The sequence below is a fragment of the Pelmatolapia mariae genome, linkage group LG10_11, assembly GCF_036321145.2.
Source record: "Pelmatolapia mariae isolate MD_Pm_ZW linkage group LG10_11, Pm_UMD_F_2, whole genome shotgun sequence".
Taxonomy (NCBI): Eukaryota; Metazoa; Chordata; class Actinopteri; order Cichliformes; family Cichlidae; genus Pelmatolapia; species Pelmatolapia mariae.
The window spans coordinates 60,684,107-60,701,196 of record NC_086236.1 but is presented as its reverse complement, the minus strand read 5'-3'; the positions used below and the strand labels follow the sequence as shown (position 1 = coordinate 60,701,196).

The 17,090-nt window shown below is 41.8% G+C and overlaps 2 protein-coding genes across 3 annotated transcripts in view; one reads left to right on the top strand and one right to left on the bottom strand.

Moving 5' to 3' along the window:
* The window catches only part of si:ch73-22o12.1 (nectin-2), an 84,720-nt gene extending 82,364 nt beyond the window's left edge, over positions 1-2,356 (bottom strand). For both annotated transcript variants that reach the window (XM_063486215.1, XM_063486214.1), the window contains exon 1: positions 1,902-2,356. In XM_063486215.1, coding sequence (XP_063342285.1) covers positions 1,902-1,989 — 88 coding nt within the window. In that variant the 5' untranslated portion in view covers positions 1,990-2,356. The remainder of the gene's footprint in view (positions 1-1,901) is intronic.
* A 2,630-nt stretch (positions 2,357-4,986) lies between these two features.
* g6fl (g6f-like) lies at positions 4,987-17,071 on the top strand. Its single transcript, XM_063486360.1, has 11 exons — positions 4,987-5,123; positions 5,996-6,328; positions 7,703-7,969; positions 8,277-8,312; positions 8,613-8,945; positions 11,282-11,557; positions 15,312-15,434; positions 15,644-15,717; positions 15,948-15,974; positions 16,354-16,400; positions 16,698-17,071. The coding sequence occupies exons 1-11, from the start codon at positions 5,051-5,053 to the stop codon at positions 16,717-16,719; spliced, it is 1,611 nt and encodes a 536-aa protein (XP_063342430.1). The 5' UTR covers positions 4,987-5,050; the 3' UTR covers positions 16,720-17,071.
* Positions 17,072-17,090: the final 19 nt, after the last annotated feature.

Sequence of the window (17,090 nt, the reverse complement as noted above, 5' to 3'; positions counted from 1 at the left end):
CAAAAGATTAAAAAACGCAACAACAATGGTTTATTTGTGAGCAGAGAAGGACAGAGTCTCTTCCCCCAGCCCTGACCCTGCATGCCCACCGGTTTCTCGGGCGCCCAGCCAGCCACCCCCTGCAAACACGCAGCTTACTCAGCCATAAAGACAATACTCCCACAGCCTCATACTCCCCCACTTAAAAAAAAAAAAACTCCCCCTCACGTAAGCCCACCGTTCTTCCAATAAAAACATCTCCTTGGTAATGGGCCAAGCCTTTCTGACCCACATCCATGGTTCGTGGTGATCTTGGGGGTCGGGGTTGGTATTATAGTTCAATTTCAGAGCTTAAACTGGCAGGCCACTTGTCTGCTGAACGCAGAAATATTACAGAAGCCAACATAATTAAAAACCTATCCAATTCAATATTGAATTGGATAGGTTTTTACATTAAAGCTGGGCCATGTTAAATTGAAAACTTTGCAGAAAATTAATGAACTTCTTTCGCTCTCAGATTTAAGCTGGAGAAGTGGAGGTAAGTGGTTGCTGTCAAACCTCTAGAGGGAAAAGTGAAGGTAAAAAATGCAAAAGGAGACCAGTAAAAAGTTTCAGTTCCCCATAGCATATTAACCAAAAGGAAGTCAGACAGAAGTCCCTTTTGAAAAAAAGGGAAAAAAATACTAAAAATGAAAAGAAAAAGCCACGTTTGAGCCTGCACAGGGAATGCCTTGCTTTCGTCCTCACTCATAAATATGTAAAGCCTTTTGTTTTGTTTTCTCCACTTTTCTCCCTCCACTAAGAGCACTTCATGTTCTGTAAAATGAAATCGGACAAAAAAGGTCCACTGCATGAATAACTCAAAAACTGCAATTAAAAAACACCACAACCCGCTCACTATTGAAAATGTATACTGTAGCTGTGCCAGGACTTTAGATCTAGTCCTACATTCTTGCCCCAATTACAGGAAAAAAACAAAACAAAATACCCGGTCTAGTGAGGAAAGGCAGCGAGAATGTTGAACTGGTTTCCTGCAACATATTCATATGCTAATAGGTTAAGTGCATACCAGGAATATTTTTGGGGAGCTCTGCGGTCGCGGTACCTGTACGATACCTGAGCTCAAGCAGACAGGAAAACAGCTGAATTATTAACGCGAGCAGGCGTGGCCAGTCACTTTGCTTAAAGTAATAGACGCCGGATTACATTAAAAAAAATGCAAGTGGTGCACAGAAAGAAAATCATGCGCAAGTTCCATCTAGATATTATCCAGAACGGGCTATGCGTTAAGTTGTCCAGTTCTTGCCCCCTCTGTCAGTTTCAGTGTACATTAAGAGCCGTTTCCAGACCAGTTTTCGTCAATGCGTGGATACAGGAATGAAAAGGAGCAGGGAGGGGGGCACTGGGGATGAAATGGGCTTTAAGGTGGGAAAAGGAATACGAAGGAGAAACTGAAACAGCGCCTAGGTTTAAAGAGGGGAGGTCACCAATGAAGCGCAGCAGGCACCTCGCCTCAACACCTTGCTCCACAGAGCCGCCACACCTTAGGGAAACTAAACATGGCGTTGAGTCACCGACCGAAACTCGGGTCAAAGACCGATGGGCCTGGTTTACGATCAAAACCTCAGAGAGAAATAGTTAAAATAAAGAGTTATCTCTCTGACCACCGCACTTCACGTTAGTATAGTCAAAACTCTGAGAAAATCCGACGAGTTAAAGCGAGGAGTTAAAGCGTCGCCTGTACAGAAAGCAAGGAAATCACCTGCTGGATTTTCTTCGCCCGTCACCGCCCTGACAGGTGGTAGTCAGGTTTAAATTGGTCTTCTCCTAAATTATTCAAGCTCGGAGAAGAAAATGGAAAGCAAGACGGTGTCGGCAATGAGCTGGACACCACTGACTTGTTATAAGTGATCTTTTCTTACCGTGCTGTAGAAGTATCGACGAAACCAAGCAGAGCAGTCCTATCATTTTTGTGCATTCAGGCCAGATTCGGGAGTCATGTCTCGCCATGGTTGATTACGGTCCGCTAAAACCCCAGGCACGAAGGCTCGCCGAAATAAATAGGGCTTTGAGAAGAAAAAAAAACTTCAAATAAAGGTCAACTTCGGAGTAAAATCTCACTCAATCAAAGAATAAAAACTTGTTTGGTTACAGGACAGGTCAGGAGTCCGACAGAGATTCTTGTTTGAAGTGTCCCTCGGTCGTCTTTAAAGCAAAATGTGCTAAAAATGAATGGAAATCCTCGTGAATTCGTCCTGGCAGCGCACAGGTGAATAGTTCCTCTCCGCCGGTGTTCAGGATGTGAAGAACTGCTGCTTTCTTTCTCTTTCTCTCTCTCTCTCTCTGCTCCAACAACTATTTCCTGCGTGTGAGCGCGCGGCTGTCGAACTGTGTGTGTGACTGAGGTGATGTCATCAGGCGTCACAGTCCTTATCCCCCCCACCCCCCTCCGAAAAAAACAATTAAGATTAGCGATGGCAGGCGGGGGGCTCAGAGAACAACTTGTTGAAATTGCTGAAAGAATTTTTCCCTGGAATACAACCTGCACCTAGATACCATCCAAACTACGCAGCAGGTTTTAAGTCAATGCGAATTTATTTGTACAGCCCAATGTCACAGATTTGCCTCATGGAGCTTTCCAATCTGTTCACCACACAGCACCCGCTGTTCACAGACCCCCGATGATGAACTGTACCAAAGAAGAAAATGGGAGGAAAGACACCAGAGGAGTGATCTCTCTTCTTTGACGGGCAGATGCGCAGTAGAGCTGGTGCGTAAAGAACAGAGTCACACAATTTATGTGCTTCACTTTGAGGGGGAGATTTATTCCTTCAAAAGCATCAGGATGATACCGTTTTCACGACCCACTTCCAATTTTAGGGCACTGCCAAGTAAAATAATCTCACCAGCAATTTGTGTAGGCTACTAATTGTTGCCAACAGAAAAGTGACTTACAACCTAAAACTATATATAAAAAAAACACGCCAGAAAACAAAACAACAACAACATAAAGTTAGCTTACACAATTCCTCCGAGTCATGATGAAATAAAGCAGATGATGCTTACGCCCTCTGCTGTCTGCTTCTGCGCACAGGCGTGACATTAGCTCATATAAACCCCAGAACAGCAGATGCCAAAATCAATAAGCATTCATTAATGAACGACAAAATACAAAACCAGTGGCAGCCACAAAAATCAAATCACAAGGAAACAGCTTCTCATGTATCTATTTGCAGACTCCAGCACACTCACTGTTGATGAGATTTTTTTCTTCTACAGAATAACTTCCAATTCATTTTGCCCTATTTTCTTCTGAAGCAGGGTGCACACTAGCATAGCAATGGCATTATCTGGTTTAGGTCTAATCCCTATACCCAAGTGTTTTACAGCCAATGTAATTACATCTCCATAAGTCCCACAGTTTAAACCATGTTGCCTTCTTCCTGCCGTTCTCTTCCTTTTCTCAGTTCCCCTCAAGCTTCTTATTTCCAGACTATTTGTGAGATGCAAATTCTGAAGACGCTGATAGTGATCAGAAGTCAAGCAATGGTGTGCACACCCAAAAAAACAGCTGTAAAATATATTTTTCTTTTAGACTTCTTTTCCTAAAAAGGAATTCATACCGCCTCCTGGCTGTGTAGCACAGTGTTAGAAGACCAGCACAGTCATGGGAAGTGAGCGAGGACCACCCATACCTGCACTGCTGCTGCTAAATCTTATGCATTCATGGGAGAATAGGAGCTTTAAAGAAAGTCGCCACCAAATGGAGGGTTTCATTCCTTTTCCTTCCCACACTCATCCATTTTTCATACCCGTACCAAATTGACCTTCACACCTTCCACTTACCAGCCACTACCCACTTTCTTTACACAGTACCTCAACTCCTTTTTTCTCACCATCTCATACCCTTACACCTTCCCTTCATTTACACTTCACTTTCCTCCCCTTCCTCATTTCTCCTTCCTTCCTTCCCTTCCTCTCTCCCTCTTCCCATGTCATTCAGTTTTCTTTGTCCACTCGTCCTTCACTCCTTGCTGCTATTCATCCCGTCCTCCATCCCCATGCTCTCCAGGGGTCTGTGGCAGTGATAATGAAGCGCATAGTTAACAGATATTAGCTCATTGGCAGTGGCTTCATTAGACAGAGCCAAGGCTTATGGTGATTATTTACCCATAGAGGAGGGGCCACAGGATCAGCACCACGTTCTTTGTCAGCAGCCACAGGCTTCTTTGAAGTCACACTGTCTCTGTTCCCCTGCAACACTCTCTCACACTTCTTCTCTCCCCGGGTTTTTTTTATTCTGTCTGAGCACCTCTCCTTCCACATTTCTCCCCCTCGTGCTGCTCTTAATTTTTTTTCTCTCTTTCCCTGTCATTAGACACCCACAATACATATCTACTTTCTCTCCCTCTCTCTCTCGTTCACTATCTCTCTTCACCGCCCCCATTCACCCAATGGTAATTATGGAAAAATCTGTAATAGTGCTCAGAGGAGCTGATAATACCTTTAGCTTAATTAAAGACATTTATGGGATGTAAAGACATGTAGCCTAGGGGTTGCAGTGCACCCACACCAACCCAAGCTCTTTATTTCTCGCTTTTTCATCTCCCTCAATCCCTCACTTTCTGTTATTCTTATCGTTTTCTCGGTTTCACACACACATTGTGATACGCACATGAGTACATGCTCGTTCCTTTTGTCAAACTCGGCGTTGGGGTCAGAAGTTCTGTTACTAATTGCCCTGAAGTTCAGCTCGGAAGTGTTGTAAAACATTGTACACCAACATTATGGTAATGCCCGTGTATGTAGTTTATCAGCTCCATGCACACATACATGACTGGAATAATAACAGTCTTTTCCTGCTGATTATGTCCATTCTGGTTGCTCCATATCCTGTTCGGCTCAAAGATGTGCAGCAAAGTTGTTAAGATGCCACTCAGGCAAACCAATAATATTGGAGGATGCAGAAAAATACTTCTTGCTGTTCTGAAGAAGAGTAAGAAAGGTCACAGTGTCAGAGACAGAGACAACTGGTGCAGTGAGAGTGGTTTTTCTTTTCTTTAAATCTGTGATGGAGGCTGGTTTTCTCACCTTTATTCTTGCTTCCTTCTCTGTGGTATATTCTTGTCGCGTCGGCATCACAGGTACGAACCGATTTCTGTGATTTTTGGAAGCACATTTTTTAACTGTACTTTATACTATTCATGCTGAAAACACTGCCTTCATTTCCCAGCAATTACAGCTTTTGTAGTGCAAACTTTAATGAATTCACGTCTCTGAATGTAAATTATGATGATGAGTCACACCTAGCGAGGCTTATTTTGTTGTCCCAGAGGGTCAATTTAAAAAAGAACTGTACCTACTATATCTTTTACCAAGTTAAGAAGAAGGAAAAAAGCTTTCTTCTCTCCTTTTGCTGTTTTTTGTCGTTTTTGCCACCTGGTCCAGTTTACCTCGCTATTTAATTCTATGCGGCACCGATATGCCCACAGTTATCATAAGATGGAAAAATCCACAGTATTTTTTTTCTGAAATGCATTTTAAATTCATTTGAAGCCAATGTGATGCTTTAGTAGTCTGTTTTACATAAATCGAGGTTTTATCTCCCGTAGTCTTTTTAGTGCAAAGTTCTTTTTGTTACTATCCATCCACAACAGCTCTACAAGGAAATACTGTACCGTCTGGGGAAACAAAGAGAGGAATTCTGTGCTAAAAAGACTTTGAAAGATAACCATTATGTATGACTGACTCTAACAGCAGAAGCCTCATAATAGCCTCAGCTAAACTCATCTAAATCATTTTTACTCATAAATAGGGATGAGGATTTACTGTAATAGTTGCTTTTACTCTACATATGGCCATGTGTAGAGTCATTTCTTGAGTTGAAAAACATAATCCTGTCCTTTGCGCACAAGATTAAAAAAAACTCGAGCAGTAAAGCAAGACTATATTTTCAATGCATTTCAGCTTCAGGAATTAATCTTTTATAATGGCAAACATGTCTATTCTCCTTCAGATTGGAACGATGTTGTGGTGGTCAGAGAAGGAATGCTCACCACTTTGATGTGCAATGACACAAGTGTGAGAGGGGCTGTGACCATTAACTGGAAGGTGAAGCTATTTTGTACAAATGAGTGGAAACTGATCATGTTAGCCAGTGCAAATGAAAGGATCTCTGGAGGTGCCTTGAAGCCATCCATGCAACTGACTGACTCTAACTTTAAAGACAGTGGGGTTTTCTCACTGTCTTTAAAGCCTGAAGCAGCAGACATTGGTTTCTACTCATGCTTGATACGACAACAAGAGAAGATACTCAAGGAGGAGATTATCCTTTTAGCCATCCTTACAGGTAGGAATAACAAGACGTTATAGTGCATTTGAAAGATACTCCTACTATCTTTTCAGATATATAAAGTATGCATATGTATTTATACAGATCTATAAATGATTAAAGTTCCCCTCCAGGTAATTTGTGAGATCTAAACACACTCATCGTTAAATAATAATTTTGTAATGCGGTTTTCAAGAATTCTCAGCATGGCTGCATGGCAGTGCAATGGTTGGCACAGCAAGAAAGCTGTAGGTTAAAACCTCCTGCTTGATTACATGAAGTTTGGATGGGGTTTCCTCAGGTACTCCATCTTCTTGGTGCTTCTAAATTAGCTGTAGGTGTGGATGTGAGGGTTCTTCTCATGTTTACCTTCCCTCCCTCCAAATTCAGCTCAGTTCTGTTTATATAGCACCATTTCTCCAAGTCACCCAGGGGAAATTTACATTGTAGGTAAAGACCCTACAATAACACAATCAGACGACCCTCATGAACAAGCAGTTGGTGACAGTGGGAAGGAAAAATGTGGTCTGTCTTTATAGTCCCTGTCAGACCATGACGAGGGCTCGAGCCAACCACACCTAGCAGATAAGCAGTTAAGAAAACAGATAGATGAATTTCCAAAGTGTTACTACATGACACAAGCTGCCACTGAAAAAGTCTGTTCTCAGTGTTTGTGGAGTCCAGGCTTCAATTTTCACTGACTTCCAAAGTAGTTGTGATGTCTGTCCCAGATCAGTCCTCTGGGTACTCATCTTTAAGAACACATTTTAGGTACACTCAGAGAAACTTTCCACTTGAAGAGTTTTCATGTGTCTCTGAACATCCATCATTCTGTAGAGTCCCACATCCAGGAGAAGAAATACCAACTAAATCTTTTAGTGGAGGGAGACTTTAACTTAGTTGTTTTTGATTTTTCTGCGCTTCGGCTCCTCCATGCTCTTCTTTCCTTTTCTTTTAAATCTCTCTATGTCTTTTTTTATACACAGTTCTTCTTCACAATGCTGCAACTAAAAGAATATTATTTGCTTGATTTATAAATTACAGCAAACATGTAGGAAATGATCTTTTCTGCAACCACACTTTTATTTCGTAACATCTGGCGCATCTTCTTAAGTCAAGTAGTGCACCTATATATGCAACTCGGTTTACACTGTTTTATTTGAACCTTTAATCCACTGCATTCCAGAGGGAAACACTGGACTTTAAAACCCACAAGATTTATGTTGATAGTTACTCAGCAGATAAATAATTTACTTCCAATCGAAATGAGCCTCACATCATCCAGATACAGCAATAAAAGGCTGTTTTTGCCTGCCACAATGAATGTTTGTTTAAATGCCTGGAGAATTAAGTGCATTTGCACAAATTAACTCTTTCCTTTCTCATCTCCAGTCAGCGTCTTCCCCGATGTACCCATTCCTCAGCACAGCACCCTACGGCTGATTGCCAGCGTCACTCCTGACTTTGCCGTCACAAAGGTCACCTGGGCAGGACCTGGTGATATTACACTGAAGAGCGAAAAAAAGTCAAAGACCAACACTGTGGCCAAACTACCGCAAGTTCTGAACAACGATGATGGTGCTTATGTCTGTATGGTTTACCCCCGGGGTAACAGCAGCAGCCGTCTCTTTGCTTTCAATGTGGATGTAACAGTTGCTGGTAAGGCTGACTGGAAGAAGAGAAGCCGTGCAGAAGCATTACGAGCTAGAATGCATTTGTTGTTGCTTTTATTGATGGTGCAAGTGGGCATCAATGCCAGAAACTCCAGCAACAGCATTATTTATTTAGAAGTCTTGTAGCTACAGTTCTTCAAAGTATTTACTTTTATAGACCAGTTTCAAGACTCAAAAGCAGAGTGTAGATCTGCACTAAAATCCAGCTAGTCCTCCTGTGAATATTATAGTTGCTACGTTTATGTATTATTCATTATTTGCTTTTTGCCCCCCACCCAACCCCATCCCCACAGCTGACAAAGTGGCCTCATTCACCAATATAACACATGGTAAGTAACTCTGTAACACAAGCAGTCTGAAAGTCCTGTGTCAGCAGCTTGGTAATCAGGCAGAGCAGAATGCAAGAGCAGAGCTGAAGAAGTGACTCTCAGCATATAAGAATGTAATCCCTATTGTTGAAGGAATTTTTTTCCCTACTCTATCTCCATTTTCCCACTTTCTTGCTATTCTGTTTATAGTTTCTCTACCCCACTCTTCATGCATCCACTTTTTAAGTCTGAATTCCCCATCCATGTGTCTTCTTGGACAGTAATGTCTCCATATCTGTCCTCCTCCACCCTTTCCTGCAGGTCCTCTGATCTCCACTGCCATTCAGGCTCACACATCCTTCCTCTTAACCTGTCCTGGTGTTGTGGGGGACTATGTGCAGGTGCACTGGGTTCCTCCAGACACCAGAAATCAATTTAATATGAAGAAGGTGTTCAATTATGACCGTTGGAGGGGTACTCTAATGACTAATCAAAACGAGAAACTACAGATGGCTGGTCTACCCTACAACCCAGAGGCTGGGAGCTTTTCCTTTCTGCTTACTCCTGACTTGAAAGATGGTGGCCTCTACGTCTGTGAAGTCTTGCTCAATGACAACATTTTCAGCCAGAGGACGTCGCTCAGCGTGCTGAAAGGTACAGATCGGGGTCAGAGGGAGGAGGCAGTAGAAAGAGGTGGACTGGAAGGAATAAAACAATAGGAGCAGCTCCAGTGGGTCACTGGAGATTAGGACTGTTGGTTTTAGTGTAACATGTGTTAGAATGACATAAAGGATGCTGTTATGCAAGCATCTGTAATAAAAGGGATACATGAAAAGACAAATTGTCTTTATTCTCCTTGACACAGATTCTAGAGAGATTTTAGTCTTTTAAATTTGCTGGAAGAATTTAAGCGCTGCCTTCAAAATATATTACTACCACAAGCTTGATAAACAGTTGATGTATGTATGTATGTATATATATGTAGGTATGCATGGGTGGATGGATGGATTTTATTTGGTCTTTTAATCATAAAGTATGCCATATGTTTTTGTGTTGAGCTGAAATCCTGCAAAGGCCATAACATATGACTCACTCATCATTTTCATACTCATCAATTCATTCAGTGACCTTTCATGTAATCGCTGGTGGCATCTCCATTTGTTATATTTCTCCACCTACTTATTCTGTTTTTATTATTATATTTTTTCATTTTTCTGTACACTTTTAAAGCAGTACTTTGACATTAAATGAAACATGCTTATTCACTTTTGTGCTCGGGGTGACATTATAGATCAAAATAACTTGCTTTGTTTAGCTTAGTATCTAACTGATGATTAACAGAAATCTTTTTTCGGCTTGAAAATTTCACATTTACCAGGATATTGTTACAGAAAAATTCAAAATATAGCGATACATAAAAAGTAGCTACAGTGATTTTCCAGACAATCAACCTCCTTCTTTTTTACGCCACAATTTTAGCTGCCATTTTTTTAGTTATTGTCATTGTTTTTTATCTTTGTCGTAGTTCTAAGTTACCCTGGATGTGGGAGGAAAACCTTTTAGGGTCAAAATCAGTGGGTCCTCTTTTTTTGAGAACTGCCTAGTTTGCATTAGACTGTGAGGTTAAGCCCATTCTAACAACGTAGATCAGTCTAAAATATGTTAATAAAATCAGCCTCATTGCAGCGTCTTTGCTTGCTGCACAATAAGTCTGAGTATGTTTAAGGCTGTTTGGCAAACCTTAGATATTTTTTTCACTGGAAAAAACAAAGTCTTTATACTGAACTAATATAAATGCCTATTTTGTTCCTCTGCTAATACATTTCACAATGACACTGGACAATGGTGTTGAACTTACCATATAACAAAAACCATATAAATTGTGAAACTAAACTATGTGCAGCTTAGTTGCAAAGTCAGTGCAGGCTCAAAGAGTGCTGTAGTGAAAAGAGACTTCCTTCCAGGAGGCCCGTGTCAAGGTGTCATTTCTCCTGCTGAATTGTCCTTGAGCAAGACACCGACTTTTTCTCTAACCCAGTTCAGTGTTCCTACAGACGATGCACTCTGACTGCAGAATAAAGGAAGAGAAAATTTCCTGCAGCCACTGATAAATTACATTATTAAAGGAATACATTGACTTTACACACATGAAAAAGAACATTTGCTCAATTCATAAATTTAAAGGAGGAAAGAAAAATCAAGCAGAGTGCTTGTTGATTTTTATGAGTGTGCCTTGGGGAGTTTTCACACTTTGCAGAAGCACACATTATCACTCACATTCACCAAAGCTAATATGCACACATACACATACCATGCCCTGTCATGGTGGCCTTGGAGGGTTTTACTAATCACAGTCCCCTTGGCATCCATCACAGTTGTCCAGACATGACCGGCCGATCAGTCACTGTCACTGTCACCCTGCTTTATACATCTGCATCCCATACACACACACATCCAACCATGCACCACCCATGCACTAATCATGTGATGCATATATTTTTACCCCACCTCATTATAAGTATCATTATGCATGATTATACCTGCTGCCCTCCCACCAAGGCTGTAGGTGGCCCACACTGATCACGCTAATCAAGAGTGAAATGTGTGTGTTTTTTATGTGTGTGTGGATGGGGTCTGTGGAGCTTGATTACACCCAGATGGATTCTCATTCCACTTTGATGAGACACTAAACATCAGTCACAGTCAAGCGATGCATTAGCAGCAAATCAAGTTAATGAATATATATTATTTTGACCCTTCTCTGAATTGTTCTTTGTTTTTCATATCACTTTCCCTTTACCTCATTACTCTCTATCTGTCCTTGCCCTTTTCTATATTCACACACTACCCTTTAACACACCTTGTTCCCCCCCGCAACTGCCTTTTCTCTAACTCATCATTCCTACTGACTTCCCTTTATTTCTTTGGTCTCGTTCTCTTCCCGTGCTGCCCTCCACTCATCCACTTATCACTCTGCATCACCTCCACAGTTAAAATCAAGAAATATTCCTCAAAGATAGAGTTGATCTGCCTCTACTCGGGGCGGTCCCAGGTCCGAAGAGTCGAGTGGAAGCATCACAACGAGAGTCAAAAGCTAAAGATGTCAAGCAGCAGCCTTGGCAGCATCACCACCAGTCTGCCCTTGCCCATCACCTCTGACATAGCAGGAAACTACACCTGCGTTCTCCACCTGAAAAATGGGCAGGCAATTCAGGCAACACAAGCTATCACAGTGTCTCCAAAGGTTGTGAAGAATTTGTCCAAAGGTTGGTGTGTTTTCTGATTTTCTTTAGGATCACTATTATATAACACACAACAGTCCTGGCAGACTTCCTGTCTGCTTGGGAATAATTAACCATGAATGTGGATGCTTCCCAGATATCTGCTCCACGAAGCGTTCTATGGCGTATTCAAGCCAACCCCAGGTCAGCTCGTCTGCCAGAGAGCCTCGGGTTTACAGAGACGAAAGCTCGTGACAGATACCATATGTTATGCTTTCTTAATGTAGCTAAAGAGGTCACAGGTCAAAGCTTCTGTACAACAAGTCTTTGTGATAATATCCAGCTGAATAACTTAATGCATTGGATAATATTCTACTCTGCATTTTATTCTAGAAAATATAAAGCCATATAGGCTATTTTTTTTTCTCATCAAACTCACCCAGCTATCTGAGTATAAGAAGACAAGACCTTAGGACATCTCTTCCCACAAAAACTAAATAATTCAAGCTTATTGTATTGGTGGCTGTGGAGGAGCACAGGAGGATGTGACAGTTGAATGAATCCCTTAGCAGAGATGAGTTCACTCCCCATAACCCAATACATCACTTGGGTTGAAGGCCCCCAGAGCTCATCGTGATGCATGGTGATGGTAAAGCTATAAGAATAATGCACAGGAAAGAACAAGCGTTGGAGGGTGAATGGCGAGTAGGAGAAGAGATGAGGCAGCAAGATTTTGTCTGATTGGAGCGGTCAGGTTGCGATACATATACAGCTGCAAGAGAAAGTTTTTGGACTTTTTGGATATTCTGATGATAAGCTAAGTCATGCTTATAGTCAAACACAATCTGACTCAATATGTAGCTAGAAGTTGCGATTTTTATGCACAGATTGAGCACACTGAGTAAATATTTAAAGTCTAGGCTGAGAAAAGTTAGGGAGCTTCTGTGCTCAGGTTAGACTGGAAGTGTGGGCTGGAGATGTGCCTCTTCTTACTAAATAAATGCACACAAAGTCAGGTTACTGGCAAAGTCTGCTCTTCTCAAGATAGACTGGTTTGAAGCAATTCTCACATGATGATGGCATCATAGAAGTGCATAATGCTAGAAAGGGCTCCAAAAGAATTTCTCTCAAGACATGGGTGTTCATGAGTTTACAAGAAAAACTGTCTACAAGTGGAGGAAAATCAGGACTGTAGCTGCTCTCCCTCGGAGTGGGCGTCCTGCAAACATCACACCAATTCTGAGTTCTGACCTCGACCCAACTGAGATGTTGTGGTTTGACCTGAAGGGGGCTGTTCAATCAAGATGTCCCTGAAATACTGATGAACTGAAACAAAAGCGTCTCAAAGATGTGCAAGTCTCAGAAGCAGCCACAGGAAAAAATCCACTGGAGATTGTTGTTGTTAAAGGGGGTTCAGCAAGTTAATAAATTCAAGAGTGTAACAACTTTCAGCCTGCACTCTGGCTGGTAGCTCTGTGTTTGTTATTATTTTTAATCAGATTTGTCTATAATTGTGACTTAGATAAAGATAAGACCACATTTTATGAGTAATCGCCTCATAAATTCTGGTAATTCAAACTATTTCTTGCAGCTGTATATAGAATAAATATGACAAGCGTTGCATTTTTCCAGCATGTCACAGGGAATTTAGACTGAGCAGAGTGAAAATTCAAATAATGTGAGTGTTGGATGACCTACATTTTTTTTCTGTTGAAAAGTGGCAGACTGCACAAACACAGCAATAGTGCAAGATAGCACAAAAAATCAAATCATGGTTAATAATGGATAATGTGACAATAAGTAGTGACAGTTTAAGGTTTCTGAACTGTTTTTTTTTCTGGGAGACATCTCGGGTAGCATCATTTTTGTGCTTTGAGCGGGAAGTAAGTGAAGCAAGTTTTTAGTGCACCAAACAACCCATATTTATATTTATAATTTTAGGATATTAACTGAAATGTAAGCCAAGCAGAGTGCATGGTGTAGGAGGTAAAATAACAATGCACTGTCAAAATTCTTTCACCGGTGGCACAGTTCAAAGAATGCAGAATTGAACCAATTATTGTGCTGAGGAGCACAAAACATACTTCAAATGTCAGGGATTTTCTGCAGTCATTTTCTATCTTCAGTTTGTCCATCGTTTGCAAAGCATTCAAGCAGTTCTTCAGTCAGCCTCCTATCAGGCACTCCTCCCTACAATTGCAGTAATATAAATCACTCCCTACCTCATTTGAGATTAAATAGATGAGGTAAAGAAGTGGCAATGGGGGAAAGAAATAGTAAAAATATAGAGGAAGGTGGAAGGAAGAAAGAAAGAAAGAAAGAAAGAAAGAAAGAAAGAAAGAAAGAAAGAAAGAAGAGGACAAGTGGTCATGAGAATCTAGGGGCATTTACGCCTCACTTCACTGTGCTCAATTACCATAATTCATGCGTTAAAGCTGGCATGGAGAACAGAGCAGGTCAGTCTTGGGGTCAGCTCTCACTACAATATTCCATTAGCAACCTCTACACTCACTCACCAATCAATTACACCTCACACAGCACATAATGATTGATTATTTTGAAGCTGGCTAAAAGCTGAGACACCGGGGCTAAGGTGAAGCCCAAGGGCCAATCCCCTTTCAAACAAAATTTGTGAAAAGTTGGTGAAAGTGAACTTTACTTTTCACCTGTTTTCTGTCCTTTGGAGAATCTTAAATGAAGGAGTTAATCATAAATTCTGCTAATTATGTAATTACATAATCAGTCTTTGCAGTGATTGAGAGTGAATGAGGCTTCTCTTGTGTAACCCAAAGACGTTTGTTAGATCTTACTGTTTTGTGCTCTGTCTACAGTTGAGCAGACAGACAACGGTGCGCTTGTTCAGGTGCACTAATTTACGCAATCTCTGTGGAAACAGTCGCCACCCTGCTGCTTCCCATGTTGCCCGGTGGCTGTGTTTTGCAAGACTGATGTCACCGTCATTATGCAAACAATCCTGACAAGTTTGATTGCACGCATGTGCTCTTCCCACAAATTTGACTTGTACAACAGTGAGCTAATGTTGTGCTTATGTAATGTTTGTGATAATCATGCCTACGCTTTTAAACCACCTGTTTTTAAATACTGCATCGGCCGGGATTGGCTGAAAGACTGCAATCCCCCATTGTTTGTCAGTTTGCCTAGAAGCTTTTTGTTGCTGGGATCAGATGTCAAGGGAGTGCAAAGAAAAGCATCTCCAGATTTTACCTACATCATATTTAGAAAATGAGAAATGGAATAATTAGGGTTTTGTTTTTGCATAAACAGCTTTGTGTGGAAGTGGCATTTTGCTGAGTTTTTGTTGTTTGTTGTAATGATCAGAGAGTATCTGGTCTCCTTGATACTGCTGCTTTCCGTCTTCTCATCCACGCTTCAAATTGACAGCCTTTACTGTCCAGACGGAGGGTCTGTCAGATCGATGTCTTCGAAGCTGCTCTACAGACTATTCATTCTGTCTGTCAGAGTCTCGATTTCCTCGCCTTATTTCACTGCACTCTTTGTCTATGTCTGACAGCAGTATGATGCAAATGCATGTAACATGTTCAGGAAATTGGAAGTGCAAAATGTCCTAAAATATAGCTCCAAGTGTTAAGAAAAAAAGGTTTCCCCCCCTGCTCGACTAGAACAAACTGGAGAGCAAACAGCAATAAGTTCCTGGACAGCCTTAATGTCATTCAACCGCACACCATCACCGCTCTCTGAGTTTTATATTAGCACCGTTCTTGGAAAAAATCATGCTTCTCTCTCTCTTTTCTCTTTCTCTCACTTTTTCCTTTTGTAGAGAGTGTCGATGACACCACCTCCTCCCTGCGCCCTTCTCTCGCTGCTTTATTACTCCTGGTGCCCCTGGTTGCCGCAGCTGTCGGTGTGTTGCTATGGAGACAGAGACACATTTCTGATCGCGGTGAGTCTTCTGGCGTTTTCTTTTTTGACAGCTTTCCGTGTTCCGTCCATCTTCGGCCCCTGTTGGCTTCCACTGAGTGATCTGGGCCGTGACATCCTCTGGGGTTGTTGTAATGAATCTGCCCCCCAGCCCACTCCCAGCTCCTCCATCCCTGTGCAGCCGAGTGTGTTTGTGTGTGTGTACACTAGTAACTGTCTTTTTGTACTCAGGTATCGAGCAGTCTCTGTCTGTCCACTCGGGTGAAGCAGAGAACATCTATGAGAATCCTGAAGATATTAGACAGGTGATGAATTCAACTAAATACCTCCTGATAATTTTTGCCCTCATCTTCCCCGCTTCTCCATCGCCCCTCTGGTATTTGCTTCCCTCCCCCTTCTGCTTTACCGTCTTCTCTCTGTAGTGCACTTTTATGTTTTTTCTTCCCTCGTCTGCTTCTGTTTTCCTCCGACTTCAAGTGTCCCTCCCTCTCTGTCACTTGATGTTCATTAAACCAGTTTTTTCCCCTCCCAACAGGCCCCTCCCCAGGGTCCAGTCTACATGGTGAGTTATTATGCACTCACACACATGCAGGCACTGTGCATGCATGTGTCTGTGCAAGTAACTGTGACACACATCTTCACTAGTGCATACAAAGTCTCATTCTCTCTATTGCACCCTCCCTAAGCTGTCAGCAGATACGTCTTCCTTCTCACTTCCAGTCTTCTCCTCTAATCTATCAGCCTTCTCTCAGATAAAAACATTGCCTATCAACTGTCACCCTTACATTAGTGGTATTAACAAATCAATCTCATTACACACCAGAGGGACATAAATCTGGCCTGAGTACATCTCTTTATCCTTCTCCTCTCTGTCCCACTCCTTCTCACTCTCACTCACACTCTCTCTCTCTTTCCCGTTTCCCCTTTCTTCTTTATGTCAGGATTTGAAGCCAAGAGGAGAGGATGATGTCTATAAAGAACTGGAGCGGTAAGCAAACACAGTTGCATCACCTGTGTGTGCTTTTGTATGTTGTGTGTTTGCACTGCCACTCATGTGCCCCTCACATTCTTCTCACACTCACCAATCACCCCAGCCTGAAAATCACTCTGACACTGTGGCATAATATCACGCCACGCGCTGACAGGCAGCACTCCTTCACCCGTGTGCTGTTGTTGCGTGGGCTGTCTGTGTTTGTGTTTAAGGAAGAATAAAAGAGACTGGGGCACTGGAGATTTGTGTTTGTGTGTGTGTGTTTGTGAGTGTGTCTTTGCATTCTGTTTTCAGATACGAGCAGTGTCAAAGCTGATCACCTACCCACATCTCCCCCGTATCCAGCTGTCACATCCGCTCAGCTCCCAGCTGCTGCAGAAGGCCTTTTTAAACACAAGTAACAGCTAAATGTCAGAGTTTGGATTTAAAGAAAAACTTCAGTGCTTTATGGACATGCTACACAATTGTTTAAATGTTTTACTGTATTCTAAGCTATTGTCAAGTAGTAAAGTTAAAGCATTCTTTGTTTAAAATGCTTCAAAACCTGTCACGCATGTATAGCAGTTGATACAGTACCCTACTACTGTATGTCAAATTATCTTTTCATGAGTTTCCTTGCTGTCAGTCATATTTGCTGTTATCCAATTTTATAATCTTCTGCAAATAATATGTGTACCAATAAGTTTA